The 24,032-nt window shown below is 47.4% G+C and overlaps 1 protein-coding gene across 1 annotated transcript in view; it reads right to left on the bottom strand.

The window, feature by feature from the left end:
• The window catches only part of LOC143770061 (sodium/potassium-transporting ATPase subunit alpha-2), a 126,341-nt gene extending 104,311 nt beyond the window's left edge, over positions 1-22,030 (bottom strand). Inside the window, exon 1 of the mRNA XM_077259304.1 lies at positions 21,935-22,030. Coding sequence (XP_077115419.1) covers positions 21,935-22,015 — 81 coding nt within the window. The 5' untranslated portion in view covers positions 22,016-22,030. The remainder of the gene's footprint in view (positions 1-21,934) is intronic.
• Positions 22,031-24,032: the final 2,002 nt, after the last annotated feature.

The raw sequence follows: 24,032 nt of genomic DNA, 5'->3' as shown, positions 1-24,032 counted from the left end.
TAACCCCAAATACTAATTTTATGTGCACCTTGCCTTGAGTACAAGTATCTTACCCCATAGTATAATGCATCCCCTTTCCCTTCCCCCCCCCCATAGTAGTATTATACACCCCCCATACCAGTATAATATGCCCCATATGGCGGCTTTACATATTAAAAAAAAAAGTTTTTCCTTGCCTGGCCGAGCTCCAGCAATGTCCTCACCTATGATTCGGCTGAGACGCGCAGCGTCGTTCCGGCGCATGACACTGACGTCATATGTCGGCGACATGCGAGCTGACGTCATCTGCCAACCTGTGATTGGCGGCTGTTAACTGTTGCCGTGCGGTAGGAATCTCCTGCACAGCAACAGATTTCAACTGTTTGTGCGTCGGAGGACGCACGATCAGTTACTGAAGCTGCAGGATCCTGCTGCTGCAGGCCCCCTCTGCTCATCAGGCCCCATACGCCAGTAAGGGCAGTAATGCTCTGATGGCAGCCCTGTGTATGGAGGAAGGTGCTGTAGTCAGATGAGACCAAAATTGAACTTTTTGGCCACCAAGGTGAACGCTATGTCTGGGGCCAAACTAACAGCCACAGGTCATTACTCCGAGAAAACATGTTTTTCGGCAGCAGGGACAGGGAAAATGGTCCGAGTCGAGGGGAAGATGGATGGTGCGAAATACAGGGATATTCTTGAGCAAAACCTGTTTCAGTCTGTCAGTGATTTTATACTGGGATGGAGGTTCACCTTCCAACAATGTAATGACCCTAACCATACTGCCAAAGCAACACTCAAGTGGTTTAAGGGGAACAGGGCTGGCGTTAGGGACAGGTAGACCAGGCATCTGCCTGGGGCCCCCGCTCCCCCAGGGGCCCCCAGCTAGAAAGTCACGCAGCCGCTATGGGGCCCCTGTGAAGCAGAGGGGCCCGCCTGCTGCCAGCACCGACTCCCCCACCGCATTGAACTATACCGGCGTCTGCCGGTACAGTTCAAAGCAATGATGGAGGAGAGAGCGTCACCTGAAGCTCCCTCTCCCATCATGCCCCGCTCTGCCTCTGACACTGCAGGTGCGCGTCATCGCGCACTCACGGTGTGCCAGGCAGTGCGGCGGCAGCCGCCGACACAGGAGCAGGGAGCAGCGCGGGCACGAGGAGAGGTGAGGAGCTTGTGTTTTATTTTTTTTTTACTGGACTGTGGGGCCATTCTCGGGAGGGGAGAGGAGGGGAGGGAAGGGGGATGTGGGCTGTGCTGTATACTACTGTGTGGGTAGTGCTGTATACTACTGTATGGGCTGTGCTGTATACTACTGTGTGGGCTGTGCTGTATACTACTGTGTGGGCAGTGCTGTATACTACTGTGTGGGCAGTGCTGTATACTACTGTGTGGGCAGTGCTGTATACTACTGTGTGGGCAGTGCTGTATACTACTGTGTGGGCTGTGCTATATACTACTGTGTGGGCTGTGCTATATACTACTATGTGGGCTGTGCTATATACTATGGGGGTATATTATATTCTATGGGGGAGGCTGTGTTATATACTATGTGGCTGTGTTATATATTTGGGGGGGTACATTATACATTATATTCTATGGAGGAGACTGTGTTATATACTATGGGGGCTGCATTATATTCTGTGGGGGGCTTTATTAGATTTTATGAGGGATGATTGCATCATACTCTTTAATGGGGCTACATTATATTCTATGGGGAGGTGGGCTGTATTATATCCTGTTCAGGGCTACATTATATTCTATAGGGTATTATATTTTTATTCTATGAGGGGTGATTGCATCATACTCTATGAGGGGGCTACATTATACTATATGGGGGGCTGCATTATATTCTATGGGGAGGATACATTATACTCTGGGGTGGCTGCATCATACTCTGTGGGGTGGCTACATTATACTCTGTGAGGTGGTGGCTGCATTATACTATATGTGGGCTGAATTATACTGTATCAAGGACTATGGGAAATACATTATACTATATGAAAAACTATGGGGTGCGCTATACTATGGAAAGTGAATTGTACTACATGGATGACTATGGCGATGCATTATACTATATGGAGCATTGTGAGGAGTGTATTATCTTATATGGAGGACTGAGGAGTATATTTTAATATATGGAGGACTATATTATACTATATGGAGGACTATAGGAAATGTATAATACTATATGGAGGACTATGAGGAGTGTATTATACTATATGGAGGACTATGGGGCACATTATATTATATGGAGGACTATGGGGTGTGCATTTTACAATATGGAGGACTGTGGTGCACATTATAATATATTGAGGAGTATGGGGTGAATTATACTAAACAAGCAAAATGCTGCACATTCATTGGGTGATTGGATTGTTTATGCCGGAATAAAAATCATTGTTCTCAGCAGCACATCGCTGGTGTAAACTGTAGATGGGCTGCTGATAACATGATACTGTTTGGTGATCTGTTAGTGATCTATTAGTGATTGTTCTGTCCCCATCATTCTTTCTCAGACAGTGGAAAGAGGATGGGAAACAAGTGTCCAACGACTTCAGTACTGTTGATCACACTCGTTTAGCTGCCTGAGATCAGCGCATGTAAATACAACCGAAATGCTTCTGTGTGATGTGCAATATGTTAGCATTTGGGGCCCCATTTTAAACTTTGCCTAGGGCCCCACTTTGCCTAAAACTGGCCCTGAAGGGAAAATGTGTAAATGTTTTGGAGAGGCCTAGTGAAAGCCCAGATCTTAATCCAATTTAGAATCTGTGGTCAGACTTGAAGATTGCTGGTCACCAGAGGAAACCATCTAACGTGAAAGAGCTGGAGCAGTTTTGCTTTGGCCAGTCTCACACGTCCAGATAATTCCGGTACCAGAAAAATCGGTACCGGAGTTATCCGTGTCCGTGTGCTCACGTGGCACATCAGTGTGGCACACGTGCGGCAGCCGTGTGCCGACTGGGTACCACATGGACCGTGCACGAGACAGGGCTAGAGATAAGCGCTGTCCCCTGCATCTGGTGCTGAAGCCGGTATTCATTCCTTTCCCCCAGCAGCGTTCGCTGGAGAGAAGGAATGAAAAATCATTGTTTTTTTTATTTTTTGTGTGTTTAAAATAAAGATCCCGGTCACCGCCCGCTCCCACCCCCTGTGCGCCCGCCCGCTGGTGTTAAAATACTCACCCAGCCCCCTCGATGCTTCCTCTCAGCACCGCAGCTTCTTCCTGTATGAGCGGTCACGTGGTACCGCTCATTACTGTGATGAATATGCGGCTCCACCTCCCATAGGGTTGGAGCTGCATATTCATCACTGTAATGAGCAGTACCACGTGACCGTTCATACAGGAAGAAGCTGCGGCGCTGAGAGGAAGCATCGAGGGAGCCGGGTGAGTATTTGATTTCCAGCAGGCAGGCGCACAGGGGGTGGGAGGCGGGCGGTGACCGGGATCTTTATTTTAAACACACAAAAAATAAAAAAACAATGATTTTTAATTCCTTATCTCCAGCGAACGCTGCTGGGGGGAAGGAATGAACTCCGGCTTCAGCACCACACGCTTGGAGGACAGCACTTACTGTAGCGCTGTCTCCTGCACGGCACACGGACAGCATCCGTGTGCGGTACGTGTTTTACACGGACCCATTGACTTTAATGGGTCCGTGTGATCCGTGCGCTCCCACGAACACTGAAATGTCTCCGTGTTTTTCAAACGGAAACACGGTCCGTGAAAACACTCTGACATGTGTAGAGACACATTCTTTTTAATGTGTCTACGTGAGTCAGTGTCTCTGGTACGTGAGAAAACTGTCACCACACGTACCGGAGCCACTGATGTGTGAAACCGGCCTTTGAGGAATGGGCAAAAATTCCCAGTGGCCAGATGTGGAAAGCTCATAGAGACTTATCCAAAGTGATTTGCAGCTGTAATTGCTGCAGAAGGAGGCTGTGCAAAAGAACTGACTTCAGGGGGAGAATAGGTATGCACACTGACACTTTATTATTATTTATTTATTATTATTATTTATTATTTTGTCCTATTTGTTGTTTGTTTCACAATAAAAAGAAAACCAAATGTTCACAGCTGTAGGCATGTTCCTCACATGGACTGATGCAAACTCTCAAAAAAAAAATGAAATTCCAGGTTGTGAGGTAGCAAAAAAGTAAAACTGCCAATGGGGGTTAATACTTTCGCAAGCCACTAATTTGTATATATTATTATTATTTATTGTTGTAGCGCCATTTATTCCATGGCGCTTTACATGTGAATATATATATATATATATATATATATATATACACACACACACACTGCTCAAAAAAATAAAGGGAACACTAAAATACCACATCCTAGATATCACTGAATGAAATATTTCAGCTGCAAATCTTTATTCATTACATAGTGGAATGTGTTGAGAGCAATACAACGTAAAAATGATCAATGTAAATCAAAATGAATATCCCACGGAGGTCTGGATTTGGAATGATACTCAAAATCAAAGTGGAAAACAGGCTGATCCAACTTCAGAGGAAATGCCTCAAGACAAGGAAATTATGTTCAGTTGTGTTTGTATGTTGCCTGTATGACCTTCCTACAAAGCCTGGGCATGCGATGAGGTGAAGGATGGTCTCCTGAGGGATCTGCTCCCAGACCTCGACTAAAGCATCCGCCAACCCCTGGACAGCCTGTGGTGCAACGTGACGTTGGTGGATGGTGCGAAACATGATATCCCAGATGTGTTCAATCGGATTCAGGTCTGGGGAACGGGCGGGCCAGTCCATAGCTTCAATGTCTTCATCTTGCAGGAACTGCTGACACACTCCAGCCACATGAGGTCTGGCATTGTCCTGCATTAGGAGGAACCCAGGGACAACTGCACCAGCATATGGTCTCACAAGGGGTCTGAGGATCTCATCTCGGTACCTAATGGCAGTCAGGCTACCTCTGGGGAGCACATGGAGGGCTGTGCGTCCCTCCAAAGAAATGCCACCCCACACCATTACTGACCCACTGCCAAACCGGTCATGCTGAAGAATGTTGAAGGCAGCAAATCGCTCTCCACGGCGTCTCCAGACTCTGTCACGTCTGTCACATGTGCTCAGTGTGAACCTGCTCTCATCTGTGAAGAGCACAGGGCGCCAGTGGCAAATTTGCCAATCCTGGTGTTCTGTGGCAAATGCCAATCATCCTGCACGGTGTTGGGCTGTGAGCACAACCCCATCTGTGGATGTCGGGCACTCAGACTATCCTCATGGAGTCGGTTTCTAACCGTTCGGCAAGACACATGCACATTTGTAAACATAAGGATGAATGACCTCGGGGAGATCAAAACATCCAACACCGCGGAGACACCATCACGTGTCACGTGATGGTGTCTCCGCGGTGTTGGATATTTTGATCTCCCCGAGGTCATTCATCCTTATGTTTATAGCCTTTTCACTAGGCACTGCTCCTAATAGCCAGTTTCCTACTCCACACTGATGAGGGGCAAATACCCCGAAACAGCTGTCTGTGGATGGATACCATATTTTGGCATAGGTGGTTTTCCTTTATTGGATGCTGCCCTTCCCTTGGTTGTTCCTTCCCGGTGAAAGACCTGGCTATTCATTGCTTGCGTTGAGAAACCCGTGATGGTGTCTCCGCGGCTTTTCTACATGCACATGCACATTTGTGGCCTGCTGGAGGTCATGTTGCAGGGCTCTGGCAGTGCTCCTCCTGTTCCTCCTTGCATGAAGGCTGAGGTAGCGGTCCTGCTGCTGGGTTGTTGCCTTCCTACGGCCCCCTCCACGTTTCCTGGTGTACTGGCCTGTCTCCTGGTAGCGCCTCCAGCCTCTGGACACTACGCTGACAGACACAGCAAACCTTCTTGCCACAGCTCGCATTGATGCACCATCCTGGATGAGCTGCACTACCTGAGCCACTTGCGTGGGTTGTATAGTCCGTCTCATGCTACCACGAGTGTGAAAGCACAAACAACATTCAAAAGTGACCAAAACATCAGCCAGAAAGCATTGGTACTGAGATGTGGTCTGTGGTCCCTACCTGCAGAACCTCTCCTTTATTGAGTTTGTCTTGATATTTGCCAATAATTTCCATCTGTTGCCTATTCCATTTGCACAACAGCATGTGAAATTGATTGTCAAACAGTGTTGCTTCCTAAGTGAACAGTTTGATTTCACAGAAGTTTGATTTACTTGGAGTTATATTCTGTTGTTTAAGTGTTCCCTTAATTTTTTTGGAGCAGTGTATATACACATATATACATATTGTATATATACAGTAAAGACCAAAAGTTTGGACACACCTTCTCATTTAAAGATTTTTCTGTATTTTCATGACTATGAAAATTGTACATTCACACTGAAGGCATCAAAACTATGAATTAACACATGTGGAAATATATACTTAACAAAAATGTGTGAAACAACTGAAATTTTGTCTTATATTCTAGGTTCTTCAAAGTAGCCACCTTTTGCTTTGATGACTGCTTTGCACACTCTTGGCATTCTCTTGATGAGCTTCAAGAGGTAGTCACCGGGAATAGTCTTCCAACAATCTTGAAGGAGTTCCCAGAGATGCTTAGCACTTGTGGGCCCTTTTGCCTACACTCTGCGGTCCAGCTCACCCAAACCATCTCAATTGGGTTCAGGTCTGGTGACTGTGGAGGCCAGGTCATCTGGCGTAGCACCCCATCACTCTCCTTCTTGGTCAAATAGCCCTTACACAGCCTGGAGGTGTGTTTGGGCTCATTGTCCTGTTGAAAAATAAATCATGGTCCAACTAAACGCAAACCGGATGGAATAGCATGCTGCTGCAAGATGCTGTGGTAGCCATGCTGGTTCAGTATGCCTTCAATTTTGAATAAATCCCCAACAGTGTCACCAGCAAAGCACCCCCACACCATCACACCTCCTCCTCCATGCTTCACGGTGGGAACTAGGCATGTAGACTCCATCCGTTCACCTTTTCTGCATCACACAAAGACACGGTGGTTGGAACCAAAGATCTCAAATTTGGACTCATCAGACCAAAGCACAGATTTCCACTGGTCTAATGTCCATTCCTTGTGTTCTTTAGCCCAAACAAGTCTCTTCTGCTTGTTGCCTGTCCTTAGCAGTGGTTTCCTAGCAGCTATTTTACCATGAAGGCCTGCTGCACAAACCTCCTCTTAACAGTTGTTGTAGAGATGTGTCTGCTGCTAGAACTCTGTGTGGCATTGACTTGGTCTCTAATCTGAGCTGCTGTTAACCTGCTATTTCTGAGGCTCGTGACTCCGATGAACTTATCCTCAGAAGCAGAGATGACTCTTGGTCTTTCTTTTCTGTAGCGGTCCTCATGTGAGCCAGTTTCTTTGTAGCTTTTGATGGTTTTTGCCACTGCACTTGGGGACACTTTCAAAGTTTTCCCAATTTTTCGGACTGACTGACCTTCATTTCTTAAAGTAATGATGGCCACTCGTTTTTCTTTACTTAGAATTTGTATTATGGCAAGAAAAAAGCAGCTAACAGTCTATTCAGTAGGACTATCAGCTGTGTATCCACCAGACTTCTGCACAACACAACTGATGGTCCCAACCCCATTTATAAGGCAAGTAATCCCACTTATTAAACCATTCCCGGTGACTACCTCTTGAAGCTCATCAAGAGAATGCCAAGAGTGTGCAAAGCAGTCATCAAAGCAAAAGGTGGCTACTTTGAAGAACCTAGAATATAAGACATAATTTCAGTTTTTTCATACTTTTTTGTTAAGTATATAATTCCACATGTGTTAATTCATAGTTTTGATGCCTTCAGCTTCAGTGTGAATGTACAATTTTTATAGTCATGAAAATACAGAAAAATCTTTAAATGAGGTACATATACATATATATATATATATATATATTATATATACATATATACACACACACACATACATATATACACACACACACACACACACACACACACACACACACACACGCACGCGTGAATGCTCATTCCTGGCGATCAACCCTATTTGTTATTAAGCTCCATTCTCTCTGTCTCCTCCTATGTTTAATGGCTGTGACAGTCACTCATGAGTCTGGGATAACTGAGTGGCAACAGTGGCCACATTGGTTCTCATCCTAGCTTTCTTTGGACCTTCATCAGAACTTACGAATACTGTACTTTAATGTTCTTAGTGCTAAGGGACTGAAATCTGCTTTTAATGAATTTCTGTTTTTCCTAGCACTGTTATTTTACCTCATGTTGCATATTATTTTGCGTTTGTTGCTCCTTAATTGGAGGTTGCCTATTGTTCCCCACAGTGGCATTTCGGGGACCTCTAACCCTTGTGGATGCGGCCCTCTTTTGATCTGCCTCTAGTCAGGTCATGCAGCTGGGAACCGCGGGTGGGGAGGTCGGTCACCACATTTCGTTGACATAGCTGAACATCTCCGCAGGTAGTACCTTAGTGGAGTTAGCTGGGGCCGAAGAATGCAGAGGGGTCTGGAAAAATCGGTAAACAAGTTAAAACCACTAAGAAATTACTACTAATGAAGTGAATAAATTATCTCAAAAAGGATTTATCAAGGGATCTGACCCACCACTGCCAAAAACACTGACAGAACAAGGGACCCAAAATCACTATCTCACAACATTTGTCCACTGACTTTCTAACAGCTGATTGACACCAGGGTGCTCAGTGACACCAAATGAGAGAACCAAGAGCTGACTTTCTTCATTGCCGGATGTTGGTTCTGCTGAAACCTCTATAGACTGGATACAATTATAACAAACCCTCAGATTTTTGCAAGCTTTTTTTTCATATGAAGAACACTGCCATTCCCTGACTGCAAGCAGACATATTGAAAATGGAGAATAGATCTGTAAAGGGAATTCATTGCACTGAGCGCATGGCTATTTCTGAACGTCTCGGTTTGAGCGGATGGCATTATTAGTGAGGTCATCCTGAGAACGGCGGCAGCATCTGTGAAACCTACGTTATGTAATCTGCCATCCTGACAGCTAATGAAGCGCGAGGACCCAGATGCCAACACAGACATCCAATCAGGTGTGGAAAACATGGAGGAAAAAACCCAAACAAGGATTTACTATGTGCCTGGACACGCTGCCCGGAGCACAATACTTTACCCTCCATCACTGGGGTAGGACGTGAGCAATATGGAGTGACCGTTGCCCCCTTTTCCCCACTTTGTCGAATGAGTCAGGACACCAATACGCACTGTCAGGGTTGTGGCGAAGGTTGAGTTTAGGACTAAAGTTACATAAAAATGTAAAAGAAAGTAAAAAATGTATGATGACTTTAAAAATGTTATGTTGGCTTAAGCAGAAAAAAATAGGAGGGGCGAACAAAGGACGAACTGTAACTACATCAGTATGTTCAGGCAAGGGGGGGGATGAGCTCAATACAGGAACCAGGGCGCACCAATGGTCCATCAATCGGCTACGGACCTCGCCCTGGTAATCCGCACTACGCCTGGTAATGCGCACTACGCCTTGTAATCCATACTATGCCGCAGACCCACACCCTCCGCAATTAATTCCAGAGTAATCATATGGGGTACATGTCGGGTCAGGGGACCACCCAGTGTTGTGCACCTTCCATGCTGTGCCCTCTGTTTCTACAGTGTTTTATTGAAGCTTTGGCTGAAGTTATTGCGCCAGCAATTACCCATCATGTCCTGTGCGGTGTAAGTTGTGTGCTCCGCCTACTTGTATAACCTTTAGAGATCTGATAAATGAGAGCCCTTGTTCCATGGATTCAGAGCTGCGTCCCGGTCCCTACCCCACAACAATCAGCTCCCTTGTTCACAGACGTGTGAGCGGCACCATGATTAATACTCCCACCACCCGCTCTGTACGGACACATACACAGGAGCTAAATACATCACTGGGGGGCATCACATCATTAAGTGTCACAGGAATTATGGGGCTCACATCTGTCCACAAGCAGCGCCCCAATAGCCTTCATTACATTATAAGCAAAACCGAGAAAATGGGTATACACAAAACCCATAATCTCTATAGTTAAAGGGACAACTTCCAAATGAATACATCCTACAAACAGATGGAGCAAAATTCCCCAAGGAAAAACAACGCTAAGATATCAGTCATGATAATATTAAAAAACAATTTTTATTAAACAAGCAATATAAAATCATTTCAATGACAGATAATATCACTATAACAAACAAGTTAGTGGGATAATGGTGAGGACACAAAGTAGGACGTCACCATGGGTGGTAATATGCAAGATGTAAATGAAGACCCTGAATAATAGTTTCATATGCCATGAAAGAACAGCAAAAGTCAGTCCTGGACAAGAAGCAAGATTAAGAATAATGTGGAAGAGCCACAAAGCGGCAAAGTACACAGTGTTCCCACAAATGTTTCCCACAAAAGCTTCAAAGTCATGAAAACAACTATACGTCAATATGTATAACCAGGAAAAACATATGATATTTTGTCCTCAAACACAAACTACAATATAGTGCTTACCCACGTGGGGCGTGACCCTGGTGTACGGCTGTTGCCCCGACGCGCGTTTCGCTTCCTTATTTTTTAATATTATCATGACTGATATGTTACAGTTGCTTCTCCTTGAGATATTTCGCACCCTCAATTTATAGGATTTGGTCTTCATTAGGTTGCTGCCTTTGGATTTCAAATTAGATAGTTGTTGGGTCATAACCAATAAAATTACATCCACAGGATTGTAAGGACTAGCGCCTCCACACCAACCTCCGCGACACCCCACGATAATGGCGACATTGACAGAGCCAGTACACCAACGGCAACATTCACAGTTAACGACGACATTCACACAGCGTTCCACAGTGCCCCAACATGAACCTCCACGGTGCCACAAAATAACGGCGGCATCCACAGTGCCCCGACACCAACCTCCACGCCTCATCACAATAACGGTGACATCCAGAGGATAGAAGAAACCAAGTTGCATGAGTTCTTACTATCTCTACACTGGCTCAGAAGACCGTATCACACATGATGGGCTCAGGTACACCTGGATATGTGATACTTTTGGGTCACACTTTTGTCTGGGGTCGCAGTGAGACTGAGCAGAGCTCGTATATGTCCGATGGGAGCTGGAATCCATCATCCTGTTTATTCTGGGCCGGTAAACCTGCCATGATAAATAAATGTACGGTCACTGGGCCGCGGCAGATCTGTCCGACTGCCAGCAGCTGCTGTGACAAAGGCTTTATATGGGTACAGTCCTGTTGTCCTGGGCATCTCCGAGCCAAGGTAAATACATGGCTGCTTAACCCACTGCTTCTATATAAAAACCAGATGGAGGCTTTTAGGATCAAAGACAGCTCCGCAGCGGGAACGTTTATCAGTGATCAGACACAGGAGAATGGGGACTTAAGTGCAGCATACTGACGCTGGAATCAAAGGTCAATGATGATCCATTGATCTTTCCTGCAGACAATGTAGTATTGGGCCAGGGGACGAACTATTGACGCAGCCCCCAATTCTAACACAAAGGAGCTCTCCAACATGGTTACTTTTCCTATAGACATCAACATTTCGAGGGCCAACCAAAGAGTGAAATCTGTTGTGAATTTGCTTTTTGCTCCCTCTAGTGGTTACTAGTTTTTTTGACTCTGGTTTTTCTGTCATTCCTTTTATCCGCACCTGGGTCGTTAGTTAGGGGTGTTGCTATATAAGCTCCCTGGACCTTCAGTTCAATGCCTGGCAACGTAGTTATCAGAGCTAGTCTGCTGTGCTCTTGTCTACTGATCCTGGTTCCAGTTATATCAGCTAAGTCTGCCTTTTGCTTTTTGCTATTTGTTTTGGTTTTGTATTTTTGTCCAGCTTGTTCCAAATCTACATCCTGACCTTTACTGGAAGCTCTAGGGGGCTGGTGTTCTCCCCCCGGACCGTTAGACGGTTCGGGGGTTCTTGAATTTCCAGTGTGGATTTTGATAGGGTTTTTGTTGACCATATAAGTTACCTTTCTTTATTCTGCTATCAGTAAGCGGGCCTCTCTGTGCTAAACCTGGTTCATTTCTGTGTTTGTCATTTCCTCTTACCTCACCGTCATTATTTGTGGGGGGCTTCTATCCAGCTTTGGGGTCCCCTTCTCTGGAGGCAAGAAAGGTCTTTGTTTTCCTCTACTAGGGGTAGCTAGATTCTCCGGCTGGCGCGTGTCATCTAGAATCAACGTAGGAATGATCCCCGGCTACTTCTAGTGTTGGCGTTAGGAGTAGATATATGGTCAACCCAGTTACCACTGCCCTATGAGCTGGATTTTTGTATTCTGCAGACTTCCACGTTCCTCTGAGACCCTCGCCATTGGGGTCATAACAGTTTGCCAGGCCAGTATTAAATGTTTAATGCATTGCAGAAGAGGGATTATAAGAAAGAAGATTCTGAGTTTTTTTTTTTTTTTTTTCTTCTTCCCCTTTACCTCAGAGTGGCTATGCTTGCTGCAGACATGAATGTCCAGACCTTGATTACAAGTGTGGACCAGCTGGCTACTCGTGTGCAGGGCATACAAGACTATGTTATCAGAAATCCTATGTCAGAACCTAAAATACCGATTCCTGAACTGTTTTCCGGAGACAGGTTTAAGTTTAGGAATTTCGTGAATAATTGTAAATTGTTTTTGTCCCTGAGACCCTGTTCATCTGGAGATTCTGCTCAGCAAGTAAAAATTGTTATTTCGTTCTTACGGGGCGACCCTCAGGATTAGGCTTTTTCGCTGGCACCAGGAGATCCGGCATTGGCTGATCTTGATGCGTTTTTTCTGGCGCTCGGTTTACTTTATGAGGAACCCAATCTTGAGATTCAGGCAGAAAAGGCCTTGCTGGCTATGTCTCAGGGGCAGGACGAGGCTGAAGTGTATTGCCAAAAATTTCGGAAATGGTCCGTGCTGACACATTGGAACGAGTGTGCACTGGCCGCTAATTTTAGAAATGGCCTTTCTGAAACCATTAAGAATGTTATGGTGGGTTTTCCCATTCCCACAGGTCTGAATGATACTATGGCACTGGCTATTCAAATTGACCGGCGGTTGCGGGAGCGCAAAACCGCAAATTCCCTCATGGTGTTGTCTGAACAGACACCTATTTCGGTGCAATGTGATAGAAAAACCGCAAATTCCCTCATGGTGTTGTCTGAACAGACACCTGATTTAATGCAATGTGATAGAATCCTGACTAGAAATGAGCGGAAAATTCATAGACGCCGGAATGGCTTGTGCTACTACTGTGGTGATTCTACACATGTTATCTCAGCATGCTCTAAACGTATAGCTAAGGTTGTTAGTCCTGTCACCGTTGGTAATTTGCAACCTAAATTTATTCTGTCTGTAACTTTGATTTGCTCACTGTCATCTTATCCTGTCATGGCGTTTGTAGATTCAGGTGCTGCCCTGAGTCTCATGGATCTCTCATTTGCTAAGCGCTGTGGGTTTACTCTTGAACCATTAGAAAATCCTATTCCTCTTAGGGGTATTGATGCTACACCATTGGCAGCAAATAAACCGCAGTATTGGACACAGGTTACCATGTGCATGACTCCTGAACACCGCGAGGTGATACGTTTCCTGGTTTTACATAAAATGCATGATTTGGTTGTTTTAGGGCTGCCATGGTTACAGACCCATAATCCAGTCCTGGACTGGAAGGCTATGTCAGTCTCAAGTTGGGGCTGTCGTGGTATTCATGAGGATTCCCTGCCTGTGTCTATTGCTTCTTCTACGCCTTCGGAAGTTCCGGAGTATTTGTCTGATTATCAGGATGTCTTCAGTGAGTCTGAGTCCAGTGCACTGCCTCCTCATAGGGACTGTGACTGTGCTATAGATTTGATCCCAGGCAGTAAATTTCCTAAGGGAAGACTGTTTAATCTGTCGGTACCTGAACATACCGCTATGCGTTCATATATCAAGGAGTCTCTGGAGAAAGGACATATTCGTCCGTCTTCTTCCCCTCTTGGTGCGGGATTCTTTTTTGTGGCAAAAAAGGACGGATCTTTGAGACCTTGTATTGATTATCGGCTTTTAAATAAGATCACTGTCAAATTTCAGTATCCTTTACCGCTGTTGTCTGACTTGTTTGCCCGGATTAAGGGTGCCAAGTGGTTCACCAAGATAGACCTTCGTGGTGCGTACAACCTTGTGCGCATTAAGCAAGGTGATGAATGGAAAACCGCATTCAATACGCCCGAAGGTCATTTTGAGTACTTGGTGATGCCTTTTGGGCTCTCCAATGCGCCTTCAGTTTTTCAGTCCTTTATGCATGACATTTTCCGGAAGTATCTGGATAAATTTTTGATTGTTTATCTGGATGATATTTTGGTTTTTTCTGATAATTGGGATTCGCATGTGGAGCAGGTCAGGTTGGTCTTTAAAATTTTGCGTGAAAATTCTTTGTTTGTCAAGGGCTCTAAGTGTCTCTTTGGTGTACAGAAGGTTCCCTTTTTGGGGTTCATTTTTTCCCCTTCTGCTGTGGAGATGGACCCAGTCAAGGTCCGAGCTATTCTTGATTGGACTCAGCCCTCGTCAGTTAAGAGTCTTCAGAAGTTCTTGGGCTTCGCTAACTTCTACCGTCGTTTTATCGCTAATTTTTCTAGCATTGTGAAACCTTTGACGGATATGACCAAGAAGGGCTCCGATGTAGCTAACTGGGCTCCTGCTGCCGTGGAGGCTTTCCAGGAGTTGAAACGCCGGTTTACTTCGGCGCCTGTTTTGTGCCAGCCTGACGTCTCACTTCCCTTTCAGGTTGAGGTGGATGCTTCAGAGATTGGGGCAGGGGCCGTTTTGTCGCAGAGAGGCCCTGGTTGCTCTGTTATGAAACCTTGTGCCTTTTTCTCTAGGAAGTTTTCGCCTGCCGAGCGAAATTATGATGTGGGCAATCGGGAGTTGTTGGCCATGAAATGGGCATTTGAGGAGTGGCGTCATTGGCTCGAGGGTGCTAAGCATCGTGTGGTGGTCTTGACTGATCACAAAAATCTGATGTATCTCGAGTCTGCTAAACGCCTTAATCCGAGACAGGCCCGCTGGTCATTGTTTTTCTCCCGCTTTGATTTTGTTGTCTCGTATTTACCAGGTTCAAAGAATGTGAAGGCCGATGCTCTTTCTAGGAGCTTTGTGCCTGATGCTCCTGGAGTCACTGATCCTGTTGGTATTCTTAAAGATGGAGTTATCTTGTCAGCTATTTCTCCGGATCTGCGACGTGTGTTGCAGAGATTTCAGGCTGATAGGCCTGAGTCTTGTCCACCTGACAGACTGTTTGTCCCGGATAAGTGGACCAGCAGAGTCATTTCCGAGGTTCATTCCTCGGTGTTGGCAGGTCACCCGGGCATTTTTGGCACCAGAGATCTGGTGGCCAGGTCCTTTTGGTGGCCTTCCTTGTCAAGGGATGTGCGGTCATTTGTGCAGTCCTGTGGGACTTGTGCTCGAGCTAAGCCTTGCTGTTCTCGTGCCAGCGGTTTGCTCTTGCCCTTGCCTGTCCCGAAGAGACCTTGGACAGATATCTCCATGGATTTCATTTCTGATCTTCCGCTATCTCAGGGCATGTCCGTTATCTGGGTGATATGTGATCGCTTCTCCAAGATGGTCCATTTGGTTCCTTTGCCTAAGCTGCCTTCCTCTTCCGATCTGGTTCCTGTGTTTTTCCAGAACGTGGTTCGTTTGCACGGCATCCCTGAGAATATTGTGTCAGACAGAGGATCCCAGTTCGTTTCCAGGTTCTGGCGATCCTTTTGTAGTAGGATGGGCATTGATTTGTCGTTTTCGTCTGCTTTCCATCCTCAGACTAATGGACAGACGGAGCGAACCAATCAGACTTTGGAGGCTTATTTGAGGTGTTTTGTCTCTGCTGATCAGGACGATTGGGTGACATTCTTGCCGTTGGCTGAGTTTGCCCTTAATAATCGGGCTAGTTCCGCCACCTTGGTTTCGCCTTTTTTCTGCAACTCTGGTTTCCATCCTCGCTTTTCTTCGGGTCATGTGGAGCCTTCTGACTGTCCTGGTGTGGATTCTGTGGTGGATAGGTTGCAGCAGATCTGGAATCATGTGGTGGACAACTTGAAGTTGTCACAGGAGAAGGCTCAGCGCTTTGCCAACCGCCGCCGCGGTGTGGGTCCCCGACTACGCGTTGGGGATTTGGTATGGCTTTCTTCCCGCTTTGTTCCTATGAAGGTCTCCTCTCCCAAATTTAAACCTCGTTTTATTGGGCCTTACAAGATATTGGAAATCCTTAATCCTGTATCTTTTCGTCTGGATCTTCCTGTGTCGTTTGCTATTCACAATGTATTTCATAGGTCCTTGTTGCGGCGGTACATTGTGCCTGTAGTTCCTTCTGCTGAGCCTCCTGCTCCGGTGTTGGTTGAGGGCGAGTTGGAGTACGTGGTGGAGAAGATCTTGGATTCTCGCCTCTCCAGGCGGAGGCTTCAGTACCTGGTCAAGTGGAAGGGCTATGGTCAGGAGGATAATTCCTGGGTGGTCGCCTCTGATGTTCATGCGGCCGATTTAGTTCGTGCCTTTCATGCCGCTCATCCTGATCGCCCTGGTGGTCGTGGTGAGGGTTCGGTGACCCCTCACTAAGGGGGGGGTACTGTTGTGAATTTGCTTTTTGCTCCCTCTAGTGGTTACTAGTTTTTTTGACTCTGGTTTTTCTGTCATTCCTTTTATCCGCACCTGGGTCGTTAGTTAGGGGTGTTGCTATATAAGCTCCCTGGACCTTCAGTTCAATGCCTGGCAACGTAGTTATCAGAGCTAGTCTGCTGTGCTCTTGTCTACTGATCCTGGTTCCAGTTATATCAGCTAAGTCTGCCTTTTGCTTTTTGCTATTTGTTTTGGTTTTGTATTTTTGTCCAGCTTGTTCCAAATCTACATCCTGACCTTTACTGGAAGCTCTAGGGGGCTGGTGTTCTCCCCCCGGACCGTTAGACGGTTCGGGGGTTCTTGAATTTCCAGTGTGGATTTTGATAGGGTTTTTGTTGACCATATAAGTTACCTTTCTTTATTCTGCTATCAGTAAGCGGGCCTCTCTGTGCTAAACCTGGTTCATTTCTGTGTTTGTCATTTCCTCTTACCTCACCGTCATTATTTGTGGGGGGCTTCTATCCAGCTTTGGGGTCCCCTTCTCTGGAGGCAAGAAAGGTCTTTGTTTTCCTCTACTAGGGGTAGCTAGATTCTCCGGCTGGCGCGTGTCATCTAGAATCAACGTAGGAATGATCCCCGGCTACTTCTAGTGTTGGCGTTAGGAGTAGATATATGGTCAACCCAGTTACCACTGCCCTATGAGCTGGATTTTTGTATTCTGCAGACTTCCACGTTCCTCTGAGACCCTCGCCATTGGGGTCATAACAGAAATCCAGATGGCGACCCCCTCTTCCGGCAGACAGTCAACACCAACACTCACCACCCTGTTAGTGACTAATAAACTTCAGTAGTGCCAGATTGGCGCGATCACAGCCATTGTGCGAGTGTAAGGGGTTGGCAGATCCCCTCAGTTGCGCCCTCTCCTCTTTCAGTGTGACCCCCATCGTGCACTCTTATGTACATATATTATGTGCCTGTTTATTAATGTCTTGTTGTTTCTGTATTGTGCAATGTGTGTAATGTAGTGTATGTGCTGTGTTTGTAATGTCTGATAATGTTTCACCATCTTTGCAAATTGTATGTTAGCTTAGTGAAAGAAACTAGTTTCATTTTGTGGGCTGGGTCAGCAGCATCTAGAGGAGGAAGCTGGCTGTCCACAGTCAGTGAGCCCGGATACATTGGCCGGGGCAGACATGTGCTACTGAAGGGGCACTGCCAGACTTCCGGATGGGAGAGATCTGTTTCCCCGGATCAAAGATTCACAAGGACTGAAGGATTACAATTCAGGCCCCGGGACTTGGGACAGGGCCTTCGCTGAAGGGGTCTCCGATGCCCAGATTCCAGCGATTGGACTACTGTGAACTTCGGCTGCTGTGGTCATTGTGGGTACGGTCGCTGCCACAGTCAGGGAGAGAGCAGGAAGCCAGTGTTAAAGTTGTCTTTTTGTCCACCTTTCATCCATGTTGAATAAAAGTTATTTTCCCTGTTGGAGTACAGCTGCCTTCCAGACCCTTATTTGCCTGGACTATGGTGACCAGAGAAGAGAAGGTAACTCCTGGGGAAAAGGCTGTGACAGCCCTGTATTGCATGTGCAAGGGGCCAGGGTGTCTGTGGACTGTGTTTTGTGGGTGAACTCGGTCAGGACTACCACCCCGGTCGCCCTTGTTACACCACTTCATCACAGTACAGGAACGGCAGACATAAGTAGCTACGTGCAGATTATCGGTGCTGATAGTTTCAGGTCTTAGTGGGTTAATGACACAAAACATCCTGTGTAAGAGCTGCTGGTAACCTATACTGGAATCGTCTCCATGGAAACCAGACAAGACCCCCACATCACCACCCTGAGCTTCCTTCTCCGACACAAGGTCATCAAGCCTTGGGCAGCCGGTCAGAGATGCTGTGCCCATCACTCAGGAGAGGAACCGCCAGGAGCACAGCACTCACCACATGACACTGACATCACAGTGCCCCCATAGATCCCCCATAACAAGGGTCATCTGTACTAATATGCCTATGGTCAAGCTGCCCTGTTCAACCCTCAGAAAACTGCTTAAATACCAATCCCCCAGTTATCAGTATCAGCACCGCAGTGCAGTGCCCCCTGCCGACCCTCCCATGTCTCTGCCTCAGGTGCCACCCTTACTCTTCCCTCCAGGTCTCCCTTCTGGCATCTCTGCTCCTTATGCTCACTAATAGAGTCTCTGCCCTAGGACATCCTCCTCTGTACTACATAGCCAGGCATCATCAGCAGTCGCTGGCTAACAGGACATGGTGGGAGTTGCAGTACAAGCCTTCCACTTCCATCCAATCTCATTATGTCGCTGCCTCTCCTGCTCGGTATCCACTGTCACGCATCGCAGAGCATCACTGCACTTGTCCTTAATACTAACACTTCCCATTATCTCCTGACCTGTGGCTCTGAGGACACCTCCTGTACATCACAGTCTTATATTTGGCAAATAGTTGCAGCACATGACCCACAGCAGCAGCAGCGGCATAACATTAAAACCACTGGTGATAATGGCCTTGGGTAGATGCATCAGACAGTGACTGATCAGTCCGTTCTTGAAGATGATGATGTTGGAAAAAAAAATGGGGAAGAAAAGCGGGCATAGGGCAGCAGCTACGATAAACGGGCTGAGGAACACGCAGAGGGCCGCAGAAGGGCAGAAGAGCATTTAGATGGTCGTAGTTACAGCAGAAAGGCTGAGGAGCGGTCAGAGGGTCGCAGCTACGGCAGAAAGGCAGAGGAGCAGTGAGAGAGGGTCGCAGCTACAGCAGAAGGGTGAAGGAGCAGTGAGAGAGGGTCGCAGCTACGGCAGAAATCCTGAGGAGTGGTCAGAGGGTCGCAGCTACGGCAGAAAGGCTGAGGAGCAGTCAGAGGGTCGCAGCTACAGCAGAAGGGTGAAGGAGCGGTCAGAGGGTCGCAGCTACAGCAGAAGGGTGAAGGAGCGGTCAGAGGGTCGCAGCTACAGCAGAAGGGTGAAGGAGCGGTCATAGGGTCGCATCTACGGCAGAAAGGCTGAGGAGCGGTCAGAGGGTCGCAGCTACGGCAGAAAGGTGAAGGAGCGGTCAGAGGGTCGCAGCTACGTCAGAAAGGCTGAGGAGCAGTCAGAGGGTCGCAGCTATGGCAGAAGAGTGAAGGAGAAGTCAGAGGGTCGCAGCTACGTCAGAAAGGCTGAGGAGCAGTCAGAGGGTCGCAGCTACGGCAGAAGAGTGAAGGAGAAGTCAGAGGGTCGCAGCTACGTCAGAAAGGCTGAGGAGCAGTCAGAGGGTCGCAGCTATGGCAGAAGAGTGAAGGAGCGGTCAAAGGGTCGCAGCTATGGCAGAAGGGTGAAGGAGCGGTCAGAGGGTCACAGCTACGGCAGAAGGGCAGAGGAGTATGTAGAGGGCCGCAGCTACGGCAGAAGAGTACGCAGAAGGCCGCAGCTATGGCAGAAGGGCGGCGGAGTGGGCAGATGGTCTCTGAAATTAGTGAACATTAGTTAAATAAGCATTAAAAAAAAAAAAAAAAACCTTCCAGTTTAAAATCCCCAGCACACGTCATTTCCCGGGCAGCTTTTTTACCCAGCGTTTGCATGAATTCTGCAGCAGAGCAGACACTTTGCTTGCAGCTGTCACTCATGCAGTGAGGGGAGGGCAGGGGCTCATGAATACACTAGACTGTCGCTGTATTGTGGCGACCATACACACAGGGCAGCATAGCACAATGTACAAAGTGGAACAGGAAAAAGTCAGCTCACCTCCGATGAATGCACCTTGTTTGAGCACAAGAGCGACGCCCTGAGAAGTCCTAGTCTGGGAAGTAAAAGTTAAATGCTAGCAGAACAGTGTTTCTCCAGCGCTGATGTAGTCCTAAACGTAAGGAAGATGAAAAATAACTTAATCCAAAGAATAAAACATGAATATGCTTGGACACCAAAAGAGATCCTGTATCTATGTTTTTTACTTTGGATTATTAAAAGTTACTTTTTTTCTTACTTACGTTTTGGACTACATCAGCGCTGGAGAAACACTGTTCTGCTTGCACAGAGCACAATGTCATCCACCTGCTGTCACCTGTGGTTAGAGACTAGAGGGGACACAGTCTACGACCACACTCCACTGCGATCTATGCAACGCCATCATCACTCTTTACCATAGATCGTATGTTATGGTCACTAGTATTGGTGCAGAAAATTCAGAGCAGCAAATGGTGCGCAGAATCAGGGCAGCGAATGGTGTGCAGCATTGGGGCAGCGAATGGTGTGCAGCATTGGGGCGGCGAATGGTGCGCAGCATTGGGGCGGCGAATGGTGTGCAGCATTGGGGCAGCGAATGGTGTGCAGCATTGGGGCGGCGAATGGTGTGCAGCATTGGGGCGGCAAATGGTGTGCAGCATTGGGGCGGCGAATGGTGTGCAGCATTGGGGCAGCGAATGGTGTGCAGCATTGGGGCAGCGAATGGTGTGCAGCATTGGGGCGGCGAATGGTGTGCAGCATTGGGGCGGCAAATGGTGTGCAGCATTGGGGCGGCGAATGGTGTGCAGCATTGGGGCGGCAAATGGTGTGCAGCATTGGGGCGGCAAATGGTGCGCAGCACTGGGGCAGCGAATGGTGTGCAGCATTGGGGCAGCGAATGGTGTGCAGCATTGGGGCGGCAAATGGTGCGCAGCACTGGGGCAGCGAATGGTGTGCAGCATTGGGGCAGCGAATGGTGTGCAGCATTGGGGCGGCAAATGGTGCGCAGCATTGGGGCGGCAAATGGTGCGCAGCATTGGGGCAGCAAATGATGTGCAGCATTGGGGCGGCAAATGGTGCGCAGCACTGGGGCAGCAAATGGTGTGCAGCATTGGGGCGGCAAATGGTGTGCAGCATTGGGGCGGCAAATGGTGTGCAGCATTGGGGCGGCAAATGGTGCGCAGCACTGGGGCAGCGAATGGTGTGCAGCATTGGGGCAGCGAATGGTGCGCAGCATTGGGGCGGCGAATGGTGTGCAGCATTGGGGCGGCAAATGGTGTGCAGCATTGGGGCGGCAAATGGTGCACAGCACTGGGGCAGCGAATGGTGTGCAGCATTGGGGCAGCGAATGGTGTGCAGCATTGGGGCGGCAAATGGTGCGCAGCATTGGGGCGGCAAATGGTGCGCAGCATTGGGGCAGCAAATGATGTGCAGCATTGGGGCGGCAAATGGTGCGCAGCACTGGGGCAGCAAATGGTGTGCAGCATTGGGGCGGCAAATGGTGTGCAGCATTGGGGCGGCAAATGGTGCGCAGCATTGGGGCAGCAAATGATGTGCAGCATTGGGGCGGCAAATGGTGCGCAGCACTGGGGCATCAAACGGTGCGCAGCACAGCAGGGCCAAGTACTACAGGGACATCAGCTCTGCACACTGTGACACACTTACCACAGGACATTACCTGGAGCTTCAGCACAGTGGAAGGTGGTTTAGACATTGTAGAGCTAACAGCAGCATGAGGAGCGCACAGGACTCCCATCATTGTGTGCACGGACCCCCATCATCCTCGGTGCCAACCTCCTCTGATCAGCCTGCAGCATTACACCTGTGCAGCAGAGCCCCGCTCCATCATCGCCTTTGCACCTGTTTGTTGCCTGGTTTTGTGCCTTTTCCTTCTTTGCACCCTATTTATTATTCGATTTGTGCCTCTCTTGAAGTCTATTTTATGTTTGCTCATCGGCTTTTTTTGTTGCTTCCACTTTACGGGTGGCGTCCAGCAATGCCAGATATTTTCATCTGATTCATCAATAGCGATTTTTCAAAAAGTTGCAAAATTTGGCGCAACTTCCCTCCAGCCCTCCTCCCTGTTGTAATTTTGTATATGTCAAAATTTTGTCACAATCTTTGCTGCTTTTGCACCAAAAAGACTCAAAAACAGTTCAAGACAGGAAGAAATCTCATTTGTAGATTTGCACCAAATTCATGAATTGCATGCGCCATTTTGGTTAATTTGGCACCAAAAATGGCACTCTAATACAAGACAGAAAAGGAAAGTGACAATTAAAAGTAAATGATCACCTAGTGTTGGAGTATGGGCACACGGAGGGGTATGGGCACACCTAGTGTTGGAATATGGGTACACGTAGTGTTGGGAGTATGGGCACACGGCATCTTGCAGTATGGGTACAAGGAGGGGTAAGGGCACACCTAGTGTTGGAATATGGATACACGTAATTTTGGGAGTATGGGTTCACGGCATCTTGCAGTATGGGCTCATCTAGTTTTGGAGTATGGGCACACGGAGGGGTATGGGCACACCTAGTTTTGGAATATGGGGTACACGGAATCTTGGCGTATGGGCACACAAGCTACAAAGGATAGAACATGTGCACAACAAGGTATCTTGAACCATTGCTTAGCGCTTTCTCAGCCGCTGCCAGGTGGAATACACCTGAAAAAGACGTGTGCACACAGGAGACAATTTTTGGAAGCCCATCTTCAGGCTTTTTTATGAGCAGATAAAATCGTCTGCATGCACATAACCGAAACGTTTGTTCACATTGAGATTTTGGAGCAGAAACTACAATTTTTTTTTTAGGAGGATTTAGGGTTTCTGCTCAGTTTCTCCTTCAAAAACTCAAAAAAAAGACCCCGTTTGCACAAACCCTAATTATCCTGCTGCCTGCAGGTTGGCGCAGCTGAAAAGAACTACAAAACCACTTAATACCATGACATCTGATTAAGTCTTAGGGAATAACATGAAATTCCGTAAGATGTTTTATAGGACATCCCACCACCCCTTCTCGTTTTGCAGCCCCTCATTAGCATGATATCCGGTGGTCAGGAAGCATCCAGGCTCCTTGGAAATTAATGTGGAACCCCCTTAGCCTCCTTTCCCCCCTCCATTGTGTGTATGAGGCAAAGCTGCCTGCCTGTCACTATGTAATGGGGGCACTGATAGATGAGGGTCTTTTGTGAGGCAGTGTGGGAAAACAGAGTCCTTTCATTCATTTCTAAGGCCCCTCTTCCAGCACCGAGGAGAAGGCAGGACGCTGGATTCACGGGGCCTCCAGAAGGAAACTGCGATCTCCAGTCTTGGCAGTGAGGTGGGTTTTGTATCGTACCTCAAAATTCATCTGGCTGGGCTTCCTTATTAGTCACTTACAGCATTTATCCCAAGCTAGAATAATCGAGTCCTTTAAGAGATTAACAACCCTGAATACTCATGAGCCACCATTTATCAGTCATCGAACTGAGCAGACACAATTTACAGCCTCTATTGAGCCGTAGCGCCACCTTGAGGAAGATGAAGGTAATGGCAGGTTGATGGAAAAGGACCTATACAAGTGCCGAAAGCTGGACTTAGCAGTAACGAAAAAATTGGCTACGGTTTTCATTTTCTCCCCTTCTTCCAGTCATAAGTTTGCATGAGGACGGCGATTGTCAGAACTCACCATTGACTTGTTGAAGCCTAAGGGTATGTGCACACGTTGCGGATTTTGCTGCGGATCCGCAGCGTTTCTGCAGCTGCGGGTCCGCAGCAGTTTCCCATGAGTTTA

The sequence above is a fragment of the Ranitomeya variabilis genome, chromosome 1, assembly GCF_051348905.1.
Source record: "Ranitomeya variabilis isolate aRanVar5 chromosome 1, aRanVar5.hap1, whole genome shotgun sequence".
In the NCBI taxonomy this organism is placed as follows: Eukaryota; Metazoa; Chordata; class Amphibia; order Anura; family Dendrobatidae; genus Ranitomeya; species Ranitomeya variabilis.
This window is presented reverse-complemented; position numbering and strand designations above follow the sequence as displayed.